The sequence below is a fragment of the Colossoma macropomum genome, unplaced genomic scaffold (genome assembly GCF_904425465.1).
Source record: "Colossoma macropomum unplaced genomic scaffold, Colossoma_macropomum, whole genome shotgun sequence".
In the NCBI taxonomy this organism is placed as follows: domain Eukaryota; kingdom Metazoa; phylum Chordata; class Actinopteri; order Characiformes; family Serrasalmidae; genus Colossoma; species Colossoma macropomum.
The window spans coordinates 41401661-41416865 of record NW_023494785.1 but is presented as its reverse complement, the minus strand read 5'-3'; the positions used below and the strand labels follow the sequence as shown (position 1 = coordinate 41416865).

Genomic DNA, 15205 nt, shown 5'->3' with positions numbered 1-15205 from the left:
CAGTTGGCCTGACTGCATGTCTTAGGACTGTGGGAGGAGACCCATGCAGACACAGGGAGACACATGCAAACTCCACACAGAGAGGACCCTGGTCACCCGGCCAGGGACTTGAACCCAGGCCCCCACAGTGTGTAACACTGAACCTAAGAATATCAGCAGTTCAGGCTAAGATAAGCTTGCTTTACACCAAGCGAAATGGTGGCAAATGAAGCGTGATGTTCATGCAACCCATTTTTTATACCAGCCCACTCGCAAGTGAACAAGTCAGGGGATTTAAAAAATAGGCAAAGCTGCTTGTGCGCTGTTCTCGCAGGTCTTTTGTTTATTATTATTATTATATTGTTCGCCGTTTGAAAACAGCTCCCTCTCAGGAAAGGCCCGAGGACCACCAGAGGCCCAGTACATTGAGAGACCCCGCTGCAGAGGATGTGTTCACTTATTTTCACTTATAAAATCAACAAAATGTCATTTGACTGGGGGTGCTCAAACTTTTGCATACGAATGTATACAGCGTCCGTCAAAAGTTTGGGGCACCTCTTCTTTTCCTGAAATGGAATTTTGTTGATGTGACTTTTTAATTAAGTGAGAAAAAATATCAGCAAAGCAAACATTTTGTTGGCATAAAGTAGCTGTGCGCTAATCTTTCGAGTTCGTTTATCTTCAACACTCAGCTTCACGTTCATCAGTGCTTCCCTGAGCAGATTTTAAATAGTGATTAGACCGTTTTCTTTTCCAAACTAGAGCTAAAAGCAAATACTGAAACATTCTTGGCCCAAATGTGGTGTAAACAGCTGAAAGGTTTGAGTACTGGTAAGCGCTAACATCACAAGGGGATAAAATAACTGGACTGTTTTTCTTTAAATAATCTCGATTAGGCTTTAGTATGCCAAGTTATTGCAAACTGACAAAAATTTATATGAAATGTTATATGAAAACATTTTGATGTCACAAACACCAACACATTAACATACATCTATATTCAGCCTAAAGCAGTTTTGCCCTGCCCAATCACACTGAAGCTATAAGGAGTGTTTCATACTGGACTGCTTTTTTAGCTCATTTACATACTTCAGTCTTAAAGGCACAGTAACAAAAACAGCCAGTTTAATTTTAACCAGTAATGACAGTTTGGAAAGTGGTTGCGTAAAAAAGGCTGTTTTTGGCACAGATGTTATAAGTGGAGCTCAATGACAACAATAAAATACAAGAGAAATGTCAGATATGAAGAACTAGGCGTCCCCAAACATTTGACAAGCAGTAGCACATAAATCATTGTAAGTTCAAAGAATAAAGTATGAAAGTATCACTTTAAACCCCCTCATCATGTCCATGACGCTCGAACAGTTCATAGGTCAGTTCACAGGGCTCACAGTGACGGCCAGGCACACAACGGTCCCATCAGTTTCACAGCCACAGAGTCAACAGAGGGAGAGCGAGAAGAAGGAGAGCAGTCACCAGCGCACTAGGCTGAAGAGGAGACGCTGCGCTATAATCTGTGAAGGGAAAACAGAAAACAACAGAGTAAATCAGGCCTCCAGCTGATGTGTCATTAAATCAGCACTGAAGTAAAGAAATCTGATTTACACAGTTTCCGCTCTACACCAAATAGAGTCAATCAGTCAAGATGTGTTTGGTGTCTGAAGCTTCTTTGGTTTTGCACTGAAGCTAAGAGGCTAGCATAGTTAACAATAGGCTAATGCTAGCTTATACCTCGCCAATTAGTATTAAACTGCATGCCCAAATCATCACATACTCGCCTCAAACCATATCAAGCCGTTAAGTAATCTCTTATAGACTTGTGTAGATTTATGCTTACAGTCAAATGCAAAAGTTTTGGCACCCCCGGGTAAATGTTTTGTTGATTTTGTAAGTGAAAATAAGTTATCACACAACATTTTAATGCACAGTTGCTGTGTATTTGCTGAATTTAACATTTGGCCAAAAAATTAAACAAAGTTGTGGCACATTTTACATTTTTTGTTTGATACTTATACTTTGATTGGAATGAAAACCTGCAGGCACACCGGCCTTTGTGGATAAGACTGGTGAGCCATGCTCTAGACCCCATGTGTCAAACACAAGGCCAGATCAGGCAGGCTTTTCACAATGCACTGCGCTACAGCCCCCAGCATGCACTGCAACGTAATGTGCTCCGACTCTCCTACCCCAACAACAGTCTATAGGACAGTGGTTACACCTCAGTTCTACACAATTTTACACAGTTCCGTACCAGTCATATCACCAAATAACTAACTGCAGTTCAGCTAATATAAACATTCAATGCCAGCTAAGCAGATCAGAAGTTGAGCCCAAATATTAATGAACTTGCAGCGAAGAGAGGATGCCAGGAGTCTAGTTCAAGCAAATGGATAAGTTTTCATGTAATATTTCAAGATTTACTACAAGTGTCTATATTTTACTGTTGTACTGTTTGAAGTTTTTGCATATTTTGAATAAACAAAACATAATATGGCCCTTTTAGTGGTTGAGTTTGACACCCCTGCTCTACAGTGACGTTTTTAAGTTTAAAGATTAGGAAAACCCCTGATAATGCTGATGTACCTTGAAGGTTGGAGGATCGCTAGCTGGCTTTTGCAAAATGATGCCAGATAGTTAACTTTACTGCTAGGAAGCTGAATATCATTTCTGTAATTATTAGCCTTCATATCAGTTGCTATACTAGCAGCCTGGATTTCTTTATCTCTGTGAGGGGATTTCCAATGATTGTATGACCTACTATTATCTATACAAATGGACAAATAGCTAAAAACTGTAGGGGCAGCCTTGAAGCCTGAATTTTGTCCGCCGCACCTTTGTCCATTTTCATAGATATAAATATATTTAAAGAATATAAACTATTCAAGCTGAGGTCTGAACAAAAACTTGTATCATAAAAATAATATCAAAATATTAAGTCTTAACTTGAGAATTATTGGTCTGTTAATCATGAAACATTAACACAATGCCTTAACTGGAATTTCCAAATTACACAAAAAAGTAAACCATAACACAAGTGGAGGCAGGAGGTTCTTGAGCGACAGCGACGATATATTTGTGGTCATTTTTTTCCTAACTCTGGCTGTAAAACACTAGCCATATCCTTTATTTTCATTTCAAATTCTTGAATTGGTCTGCTCACCTGAGATAATATAGCTACCCGAGAGTGTGACATTGGTCAGGGGGTTTCTGGCCACACAGGTGTAGTTGCTGCCCACCGGAGTCATAAGGGGGACAGCTATTGTGGGACCCTCTCTGACGTCAGTATCGTTGTTGAAGATCCAGTGATAGACGCTTGGTGGCTGAGACATGGCTTCACAGGTTAGTATGATTTCCTTTGTAGCCGTGATCCTCAGGTCCACCGGCCCGTCTGTCCAACAAAAGAACAGGCAAGGTCAGGGTCAATGGGTTCAGTGGAATAGCGACTAATTGGAATAACTGGACTGTATGTTCATAATTCAGGCTAGAGAACAACACTGTTCCCCTGAACGTAGCCAAGACGGTTTTGCCTTTTAGTTTTGTGCCAGAGCTACAAGGCTAATTTAGCTAACAAGCATGAAAACAGCAAACTCCAGGCTTCAAGATGGCTGCTACCACTGTTTTTAGCTATACTCAGCCAGAAACCACAAGCTAGCAAGTCTTTTTGAGATTCCTTGAATGAACACTCTGGTCAAAATGACCATTTTGAAGTTGAGAGGAACTACAAGGCCTTTGGGGATGAATACTTGAAGGCAGGCTGTTTGAAATGTGTTTTATCCCCTAATAGCTGGCTAATGCAGAGTTAAGCTACATAGCTAACGTTACCGCTTTAGCCCAATTTAGCCCAATTTCCTCTACATTGGCCTCAACAACAGTGGCTATGCTAGCAGTAGTGATTTCATTATCTCCACATTATAGCTACATTAGCCTCGTAGCTCCAGTGTGAAGCTAAATAAGCACGTCTTTCTTCATAATACATGCCTCAAAATGATAGAATGGGAGCTCACTTACAGTTAGCAGTTAGCTTGTATGGTATGCTAACATGTTTTCCAGCGATATTTGTGGCAGCACACTGATATGCTCCATCATCAGAGATCTGCAGAGGTAGGAAGTCTACAGTGGTGTTGTCTGCTGAAATGGTGGCCGTGGACGTTGGACTGAATGTCCTGTTGTCTTTTAGCCATGAGATGCTTTTGTAATCGCCAGTTACGTTACAGAAGAGCTGGAGACCTTTGGAGGCCAGAGGGATGGGCATACTGGGGGTCACCACCACTGAGGAGATGCCCACTGGAAAGAAAAGAAGACAGATTAGACTTCACTAGGCAGGATGTCTGACTGAAACTGACAAAAATCTCACAACAAGGTAATTGAAATGGCACATTATCATTCCCTGGACTTCCCTGGACAGTCGTTGCTCAGAGTGGGAAGCTGCAATGTCTGACTGCTGTATCCCTTTCTTTGTGTCAATTAGGCTTTGTTGACACATTTGTCCACTTCTGCTTCAATTAGGCTTTGGCGATTATTATGTTCTCTTATTTATTATTATTATACCATTATTGGAGTAGTACCAAGTACAATCACGCACACACTCATTTCACACACTGAAGAAAATTTCTTTCAATGAGAAAAAAAGTTTCTCTCAACTACATCAGCGCCACCGTGTGGCCAAATTATGAAATTCAGATTTTAAAAGGACCCAAATCAGACATATAAAATAGTGCTTCTTATATAATAAACGCACTGCTGTGTCTGATCCACTCTTACCAGTGCAACACACACTAACACAACACCACCACATCAGTGTCACTGCAGTGCTGAGAATGATCCACCACCCACATAATACCTGCTCTGTGGGGGTCCTGTAGGGGTCCTGACTATTGAAGAATAGGCTAACAAAGTGTGCAGATGGACTACAGTCTGTAATTGTAGAACTACAAAGAGCTCCTATATGGTCAGTGGAGCCGATAAAATGGACAAAGAGTGTAGAAACAAGGAGGTGGTCATAATGAAGTGGCCAGTCAGTGTATAGTTAAATAGTGACTTTGTCAACAAAGTGAATGGAGTCAAGACTTCACCTACCAATGACAGTTAAGTTCCACGTAGCGCTGCCGTTGTTGCCTGTGATGTTATTGTGTGCGATGCAGGTGTATTCCCCGCTGCTATTTAACGAGAGAGGTCCAGTCTTGTATACAGCGCCCTTTGCCACCTGGGAGCCGTTGTAGTACCAGCTGTAGTCACTGGGAGGTTGCGAGGAGGCTGAGCAGTTCAGTGTTATGCTAGAATCTTTCTGTGCTATGGCTGGACCCGAAATGGAAACGTTCCATGGGCCATCTGGGAGGTGCAGAAATAAAGGGACACATACAGTATTAACACTCATTTCCACGATATAACCATTTAATTCGCTAATATTCAGCCATCACCCAAGCAAAAAGGGATTTATGGTGAATAATAGCATGGCTGTGATTTGGTCTCACAGCTGTGATGTCATTCACCATAACAACACCAGAGTGTTTTATTGCTTTTTGTGAGTTCAGACCATGCCTTCAACATGTGGTGGTAGTATGAGAGTTAGTATGGGCTGGAGTTCTGGGCAGCTTCTGTTGTAGCTAGAAGGCCAGACCCCCCCTCATAGCTGTAGCAGGGCTGATCCAGGACAGGGAGGAGATGGGGTGGCGGTAGGGATTGCGAACACTTTGTCGCGCGATTGGAAGGTGAGGGTGTGAATTTATAGGACGTTAGATTGGAAGAAGGAGGGGTTTCAGGCATGTTCCTCCCCCAAAACTTCAGTTATAACATAACTACATTTATAGCAGGTTAAATAAAGGTTAAAGAAAAAAAATCAAGAAAAAAAATCCAAGCACTGTTTAAAAACACGATTTCGTCGATTTTTTGGTCGATTTCGTCCACCAAAAACAAAATAGTTCTACCAAACCTGCACATCAAATCTTTTCTGAATGACCCATTTTTCTGTATTGTAAACCATGGTTGATGGTCAGCAGCAGCCTAAAACAGAGCACCCATTTTTGTCAGCTACTGGTGGCCAGTGGAATAATACAGGTGTGGCGAAAAAATGTGCTGCTGTGACCATATATAACAACACAGGTAGAACCAGATTGTGAGGCCAGAGCTAATTTATAAATGGCAGCTCGGCCCACAAAATGTGTTCTTTTGTGGCAACTGTTGCTGGGCCAGAAAATTGACAAAAATTCAACCTCATGAAAATCTAAATACATTTCGAGTGTGCATTAATTTAAAATGATATTTATTTTCTGTATTTGTGAAAAGTCACTGTGAATAATCGAACTAACTTTAGCAGGATATCAAACTTGTCCTTGTTGAAACCTGCACAGCAAAAACTAGTATCTTCTCAAGAGAAATGACCTTAATTCTAGTCGATATATTAATATTTCTTATTTTGACATGGTTGTGCGCTTATTTTGAGATTATTTGGCTTACGTGTTTTAAGTAATTTTATTAAGTAAAATTATCTCACTATACTAGCAGATAATTTAGCTCGTTTCAAGCACATTTCTTAAAACAAGTAAAATGATCTGCCAATACAATGAGATTATTTTACTTAATAAAATGACTTAAAACAGGTAAAAATGTTTGGAAATAAGTCGAATAATCTCAAAATAAACTTACAACAATCTTAACAGGAGAAAAATTTGATATATTGGCTATATGAGGTCATTTTACTTGACAAGATACCATTTCTTGCAGTGTACCTGGATTTGACTAGCTACAACACCAGTTCAGCTCAGCAGTGTAGCATTTTGAGCTCTTTCTGCAGGCCCCCTAGTGGCCATTCCACCAGCGGAATGGAAGTCGACTCATGTTTTTAACTATTATAATCATATGATCATGTGTTGAGCTGCTAGCGAGCAATGAGGGGTGAAAGAAGAGAGGTGAGAACCCCCTGCTGTGAACTCCTCTCCACAAAGAAGGCAGCGGCGAGATTAAATGGACAGCACAACAACAATGCAAAAATAATCCTTTTAAATACAATAAAAAACTGAACATACGTAGGTCAATTACAGATCAGGAAGAGATTCTCTTCCAGACAAATAGTTGAAAATTGCTTTTCATTCATGTCTTTGTTACTCACAGTTGACCGCTAGCGTGTAGGCCATGCTGGTCTTGTTGCTCACAGTGTTGCTGGCTACACACTGGTACTTTCCATTGTCAGAGAGAGCCAGCCGGCTGAATGAGAGTGTCTTGTTTTGGTTGGAGAGAGAGACTTTGCTGTCAGAATACAGGTACAGGCCATTCTTCATCCAGTAAACGGAGTCCACAGGCCCCAAGACCTCACAGGTCAGCGCGAAGGACATGTTAAATATGGGCACGTCATTAACAGCCGTCACTTCAGCAGCCGATACTGCGTCTAGATTGAGAAAATGGACATATGGACGTTTTCATTGGTCACAATAAATACAACCTTCGAGTAAGACATAGAGATAAACAGCTGTAATAAAAATGTTTTAGCAATTGAAAGGAAATTCTATTAATTTTATTTTGCGTAAATAAATCATTAAGATTTAAACAAAGTCATGAGTGGTTTGGGGTGAAATGCTCCGTTCTGAAGATACTTGCAAAGTCAGAATTGTTCGCAGTGGTGGTGATAGGAACCAGACGTCTGAAGAGTTTAACGCCTCTAGAAAGTTATATGAAATGGCTACAAATATGGCTGAGATATTGTTTTTACACAGTTTTGTGTAGATTTTGGCTTAAAAGGTATTTTTAAAGCCAATAATGGCGGAGGAGTACCTGAGGGGTGAAAATAGTCCCCAAAGAAAACTTTATTTTTTTCACATTCATCAGTATTTTACATGTAAAAACACAGACAGGTGATGGCATGTAGATGCCATGACACCTGGTTCTTATCACCACCACTGTAAAGAAATCTGAGTCTGTAAGTTTCTCTACAATGAACACTTCGCATCAAACCACTCTGCATGACTTACATCTCAACTACTAAATTATGTAAAAATTTTGAAAAATTGATGGAATTCCAGTTTGTTAGTTTCATGCAAAACGTGCACTGTAGTGTGAAAATGTCAAAATATTGTACTGGCAGTGATAAGATAATAAATCATTTAAATAATGTAATTATTAAAATGTCACCACTCAACTTTGTTTCTTTTTACATTTTTACACCATGTAAAATGCATTTAAGGGTTTAATCTGTCATCTCACCGATGATGCGGACGGTTTTGGTGGCCGTAGTGTATCTCAGAGTGACCGTGTTGTGGGCAGTGCAGGTGTAGGGTCCTGTCTTGTTCTGAGAGGCGTTTAATAGCTGTAAAGTTTGTCCAGTTTTATTAAGAGACATGCCGTTGTAGGACCAGTAGAACAACACTGGAGGACTGGAGTCAGCAGAGCAGGACAGAGTGATGTTTGATCCTGAAATATATCCCATCTTCTCTGGCAAGACTGTCATTGTCAGGTTGCTGGGACCATCTAAGGAGATATAAGGCCAGTTACATGTTGTCCATGTCAAACAATGTCTCCTTTCTGGAAACGAGCGATAGTGAGGGAAGGCCTTATGTTCGGCCCATATGCATCTTCATTTAAACTGGCTGTGTTTACATGCAAAGATTTTTGCCAATCCGATTGAAAAAATTTCAATTATAGATTAAGACTGATTTATATTCTCGCTCTACTGAACAATCTGATGAAAATCTCCATTTACCAGCAGCTACAAGTCATCTGATTCAAAATTACGCGCATGCGTAGAGAACCAATTAGTATAGACGTTACCATGACAACGAGCATCACGTGAGTCCAGTCAGAGTGAGACGAGCAGCAGTGAGCAGCGCTTGTGTTTTTAATCACTTTAAAATGATGTCAGACTCAGGAAAACGTCCTTCACATGTCCTTATTAAAGAAGGCCGAGAGGAAGACGTCGTGCTCTGAGACACATAAGCTGGACGTCCGTCCCACCGCCGTCTTTTAAAGATCAGAGCATAAACTTCGTCTCCTCTGCAGACCAGTTTCTGCTCCGCCATGTTGAACGGTATAAACTTTCACTATGACGTGACGAACATGATCAGAACGGACTTAAACTTTCCGATAGGGAATGTAATCAGATACAGGCGTTTACACGGATATTATTCTTCTATTTAATGGATTATTTACAGGATTACACACCTTGTTCAATCAGATGTATTCCGAATGACCGCAGTCAGACTAGTCTATTCCGATTGAGGTGTTTACACGGACATATTCTATTCTGATTGAGCTATTAGTTGGATTATTAATGGATTATTAGGCTGCATGTAAACGTGGCCAGTGTTAATGCTATTGTCTGGCAAAAGAAATAACCAAATTTTCAGTTTTCCCAATTTCGTCCCAATTATATTTTTGCACTGGCTAATGTTTTGCTCAGGCTAATGTAGCTGATTAGCATCAATTAGCATTGCTCTAACCACAAATTTGCCTCAAACCATGTTAAGTAATCTCAAAAAGACTTGCCTTTACAGTTTCTGACACTGTTATCTATAAAACCTGACAAAATTCAGGCTTTAAGATGTTCGCTACAACTGTTTTTAGCTACGCAATGTACGTTTGTCCATTTTTAGAAATAACGGTATGTCTTTAATGTGTCAGAAACCACATAAAACTCAACAGCTCAGTTGTAATAATATAGTCATGCAGTTTGTACATGCTCACTTTTGGCTATGGGTCATTCTACAGGAACGTCCACTTTTCCATCTATCCATAGGAGTCACTGGTGTTACTGATCCTCATTGGTGTTACACATAATAAAGGAACACCAGAGACATTTTTAATGAACAATGCATTTTACAAAATGGCTGCTACAGAGCATCAAACCACATGTTGTCAATCATGGAATATCCACCAAAATATGTAATTTAATCCATTTGTGTTCTATTTTTTCACAATTACCTCAGAATAAAGTCGGTCACACCAGTGACTTCAGCTAAAAGCTTCATATGAAATCATGAGCTAAATGAGAAAATCTCTGATAACTGAAAGACACAGTGGACTCACCATGAGCTTTTCTTCATAGATCCTCAGAAAACAGGTAAGTCGAGTGATGTCATCAGTGTGACTTTTATTTCAAAATAAGAGATTTTTTGTTACGCAGTAACACCAGTGACACGACTCCTGGGGACAACAACTTTCATTCTATATTTTAAAATATTTATTTGGCATTTGTTTTCTTTATGTCATTTAATTCATATATTCCATAGTCATGTATAGATTATTGTAGTTAAAATTGCAGAAAAACATGTTTTTTACCTCAAAATACAGCCTCATCCTTTACACACGACTGTGAGGACGAGCTCTTCTGTGGTGCTTGGAATTCTATACGATTGATTTAAAAACCAATATTGCTAAATTGAAGCTCAAGAAGGTGTAATTGTTAAAATAACTAATTGTTTTATTTTAAAATATAAATAAATTGTAACCATGACACGTTTTTTCAAGTGTTATATCTCTGTAAATGCTAGGGACACAAAAATGGACGTTTCTGTAGAATGACCCAGGTACATTAGCCTTGTAGATCCAAAGGAATGCTAAAGAAGCAAACTCAGACACCAAACATGTCTATTCTAAAGAGAAAACTGTGTCATTTTTGCCGAACTGTTCATTTAATTAATACTTTTACCACAGACAGGAACAATAAAACATGCTACTGCTTTAGCGTAGCGCCATACTCACAGCTGATGTTGAGGTAAAGTGACCTGCTGGTCCCATTACTGATGCCGTTTGCCACAACACAGGTGAAAGGACCCGTGTCATATCTCGTCACGTTGCTAATAGTGAGCACGCTTCCATTGTTACTGAGCTGAACGTTGACCCCTGCGGTGACCTCAGAGCTGCCATTATTCCAGGAGTATGTTAACGGTGTGCCGTGGGCCGAGCAGGCGAACGAGACGCTGTCGTTAAACTCCACCAGATCTGTCTTACTTGCTGTCAGAGACACGTTAGTGATCGGCTCTGTGGATAAGAAAAGACACGGAACCGTTCTCAGTCTTAACGTGACGCTTTGTAGAACTTATATGCTAAATTCAGGTAACTGAAACTGAAATTTAGAACTTGGGCCTTTGCTTTGCTTATTTAGCATTGCTAACCTGTAGCATGTCTGAGAGTTATGAACCCTTAAGCTCATGAAAAACATATTATACATACATTCAAACATACATTTTCATGACTGTTGCTCAGCTTAATGGGGCAAATTCCACTGATTTTTTAAAACCTCTGTGTTTGTAAGGCAGCGTGGTTTGATGTGAGTACCAAGTCAGAACTGTTCACAGTGGTGGTGATTGGAACCAGATGTCTGAAATGTTTAATGACTCTACAAGCTCCATCACAGAAAGTTATTAAACGTAACGGATATGAATATTCCGCCAGATGCCTGAAACATTGTTTCTCGATAGTTCTGAGATTTGTTCTGAGTTTTGGCCTAAAATGTAGTGTATTTTTAATCCATTAGTCCAAAAAAAAACATAGAAACCATTAAGTGTTACCGTTTGTTCTTGATGGTTTTGTAATGTGGTTTGGCTTTTTTAATAGGTTATCACAATGTAAAGAATCCTAACGGTATAACAGGTGATCAGCAGGCTGATTCTACATGCATTTGATGGTTTCCTAATGGGATCTAAAGGTGTACACGAAACTAGTGGCCTCTATTGGAAACCATTAAGTTAATTCCCATAAGAAAACAAAACCATTAGGTTTTAATCCTAAGGGTTTCTGATTGGCCTTTTTCAGCAGGGTTTATAGGGGAAAGATACATGCAGTGAGGCAAAATAGTCCCCATAGAAAACTCAGAAGACACATGAAGGTTCACTGATTGTTTTGGAAAGCATAAAAACTCCATATTTGCATTTTAGATGTCTTGACCTCAGTAAACTATTTTACGTCAAACCACTCTGAATGACTTTGTTTACATCTCAAACAGCGCGATAGGACAATGTCATCAATGGTTGCCAAGTAACCAGATGTTTAAAAGGTAATAATCGCCCTGTTGGGAGGACTAATCTTCCTTTAAACAGCTTGCAGAATAATATTGAATAATGTACACATAATGTGTCATTCAGTTTCCCTGTTAAATCACTGAGTGATTTATGAGGCCTTTATAAACCACTACAGTAGAGTTAATTCCTCACTGTCTCTGCTGCATCAGTGTGATTTACTGTCTGAGAAAAAGTTGCTCAATGGTTAGTTAAATTATGAAAGTGATAACAAAAGCAATGCATTTTACACCTTTTTTAACAGCACGTTTTTAGGGCAAAAATTAAGGCCCACTTTTTAAAGCTACTATATCTCAGAAACTAGTCAAGATACAAGCATTATTTTCAGAAAATATTAGCAAATCTAAGACGTTTATTCTCTTCTGAAAATCTGGTGATCCTCATCTCTGTAATCATTCATTAATTTAGTGAAATCAGTGTAAAGGTTTTGGTTGTTGGTCCGTGTGAATGTGTTTGTGAACTCACCCTGGATGGACAGCGTGACCTCCGCTCGTACACTGGGGCTCACGCCTTGCAGCACGTAGAGGCCTGAATCGTTGGCTTGTACTGAGCGTAAGGTGAGCTGCAGTGTGGAGGAGTTGAAGGAGACTCGGCCTGCGTACCCCTCTCCCAGCATGAGATTGTCAGGGTACCAGAAGGCCAGGATGGAGCTTTGAAACAGCCAGGTTCCAGCACTGATGGATATCACAGGATTCACACTCAAAGTGATGTTTCCACCAGCAGCCACGGGATTGGCAGAGGGAACCAGAGTCACAGTGGACACGCCTAAGAGAGAGAGGTGAGATAAACGCATTTTCTGAAGTAATCAAACACATTCAGTGGTGTTGAGGTCTGGACTCTGGGGTGGTCAGTCCATCGTTCAGCTTCTTTGTTTGATGTGTCCGTCTCCTTTTCTCAGTGAGGTTCTTCCTGACAGCTACACATCCTTTCAGACCCACAGCGCTGGGTCGTCTTCTTACAGTGGAAGGATGGACAGAAACACCTGTGGATGTTTTCAGATCTGAAGCAGCTTGATTTTCTCCTCTCTCTCAAAGATGAAAGCTTTAAGTGCTGTTTATCTGATGGGGTTAGTTTTGGTGTCCAGGTGGTTGTTAGGGGCCCCGTTTTCTCTGTAGCTATCTTGGTGGGCTATCATATCTAATCTCCTTAAAAATTTCTCCTGTAAAGGTGGTCTCTGACTTTTGCACAGTACTGTATGTGTGAGGCCTAAAGATGAACAAGGAATAATGCCTTGTTCTCTAATGAATAGTTCTGATATTTTTTAATTTCAAAACATATGGAAAACGCTTATATATAATCATAGAATCATAAAAATCCTACGTCTCCTAAACATCTGTAAAACCTTCCCTTCCCTCAGAGACACACTGTTCTTAATGTAGTCCATAATTCCGAAATTCCCAGATATTTACGTGTGATTTAGTGATTTTCAAGAAGCTATTCTGACCTTGTTTCAACATACATGATTCAAAACATATCAAATAAAGTAGAATCCTGCAATAATATCGTGAAATAAAATTAATAAACACTATTAGAATATTGAGATCATAAATACCTGTTATGTAGATTATGAGGAGAGAAATGAAGCAGGAGACAAATTTACACTCCATTCTGGAAATCCTGTTCCGAAACAGCCCCCCTTCTTCACGCTCCACCAGTGGAGTTGAGAATGAGTGATACAGTCATCAGTTTCTGTGCTTTCTAGCTGCAAATATTTGCACAGCTACTACAATGGAACTCATGCTCAATGATGCATGTGTCATGGGTGGCCATGGGTGACCACTCCTTCACCCACACCCACCCCGCCCCAGGCGCACACACGCAGGTTGAGTACCGCGGGGAAGGTAGGACCTGCCTTACTGGTAGTTGCGCTGGTGCAAGACCTTTAGCAGCCAGTGCTTTTAATGCTACTACTTTATGAGCTCTCCACCAATCACAGTGCAGGCATCTGGGACTATTTGAATGGCTTTGCATTGGTACTGAGCAGAGTCATCTATCAATACAAAGAGTCATCAGGAAAGGATACTGAATATTTTCTTTTATTTGCACTCACTATTAAAGTCTTTGTCCATTCATTTTCATTATTATCTTCTATTATCTATCATTTTGTGATGTTTTTATAATGAACTCACAGGGAAATAGTGCTGTTGGTCTTTTTCTATTGAGAGAATTTTGAAATCACTTCTTTTTTCTGCCGTTTTCTTCAGTTTGATTTGAGTTTGTTGGGACTAAATTTGGCACAGGTGATGCCAAAGTACCAATCACAGTTAGCAATATGTAAACGTCAGCTACTCGCGTTCCTCTCTACATATTTCTTGAATATAAAACTTGTAAACCCAGCATATCTTTGCTATTAAAACATGATTTTAAACCATGTTGACAGGGGCTTTAAATTTAGTTGTTATGCTTCTTAATATTGGTTTTCACAGACATTGATTTTTGAGCCACTGTTCGGTTCGTTCCTATGGAGCCCTGCTGGTGATGTCGCGTATAAATTAAAATAATGCATGGCCACAACTTAGTAAGGCATGGGGATGAGATCCTAATGCGTGGCCACAACTTACTAAGGCATGGGAATGGGATAATTAAGTTGTGGCGACGACTTCGTAAGGTGTCGGAACGAGATCATGCCTTGCTAAGTCGTGGCCACGCATCAGAATCTCATTTCCACGCCTTACTAAGTCGTGGCCGTGACTTAATTATCTTGTTCCCACACCTTACTAAGTGGTAGCCATGCATTATTTTTATTTACACAGTATGTCACTAGCGGGACTCTGTACGTTTTGAGGGGGTGGGGGGGGGCATAAGAAAAAACAGGGGGAAAATTTTTCAGTTTTATTAAATCACCAACTATTTGAACCACTAAAGACAGAAAACAATAAAAAAAGTCATACAGCATCCAACAACTTTAAATAGGATATTAATTTCATGATTTACCTGTGTTATATTGTTAGTTGTGAAATGAAGAATGAGTTTTGTTACGTTAGTAATGTAATAAGAGCTTAACAGGCTGCACCAGCAGCAGTGGCATCGGTTTGGGTTCAGGGCGGAGGGGGTATCACAGTTCTGGAAGATGAGGCTGTGGACTTTGTATCATAGTTTCAATCTCGGTTTCAAAATCACTACACCTCTAATTACGACTATTACTGATACTATTATTACCACTCTTGCAACAATTAGTACTATTATTATCATTGCTACTATAACTACTACTATAATTGCTAATA

At 39.9% G+C, this 15205-nt stretch overlaps 1 protein-coding gene across 1 annotated transcript; it reads right to left on the bottom strand.

The window, feature by feature from the left end:
• Window positions 1-1020: 1020 nt before the first annotated feature.
• LOC118814305 (carcinoembryonic antigen-related cell adhesion molecule 5-like) lies at window positions 1021-13863 on the bottom strand. The gene is made up of 9 exons (XM_036579844.1): window positions 13534-13863; window positions 12447-12746; window positions 10666-10944; window positions 8173-8436; window positions 7085-7360; window positions 5056-5307; window positions 3988-4263; window positions 3140-3367; window positions 1021-1493 (listed from the first exon to the last, which is right to left on the bottom strand). The coding sequence occupies exons 1-9, from the start codon at window positions 13586-13588 to the stop codon at window positions 1405-1407; spliced, it is 2019 nt and encodes a 672-aa protein (XP_036435737.1). The 5' UTR covers window positions 13589-13863; the 3' UTR covers window positions 1021-1404.
• Between the last annotated feature and the right edge of the window lie 1342 nt (window positions 13864-15205).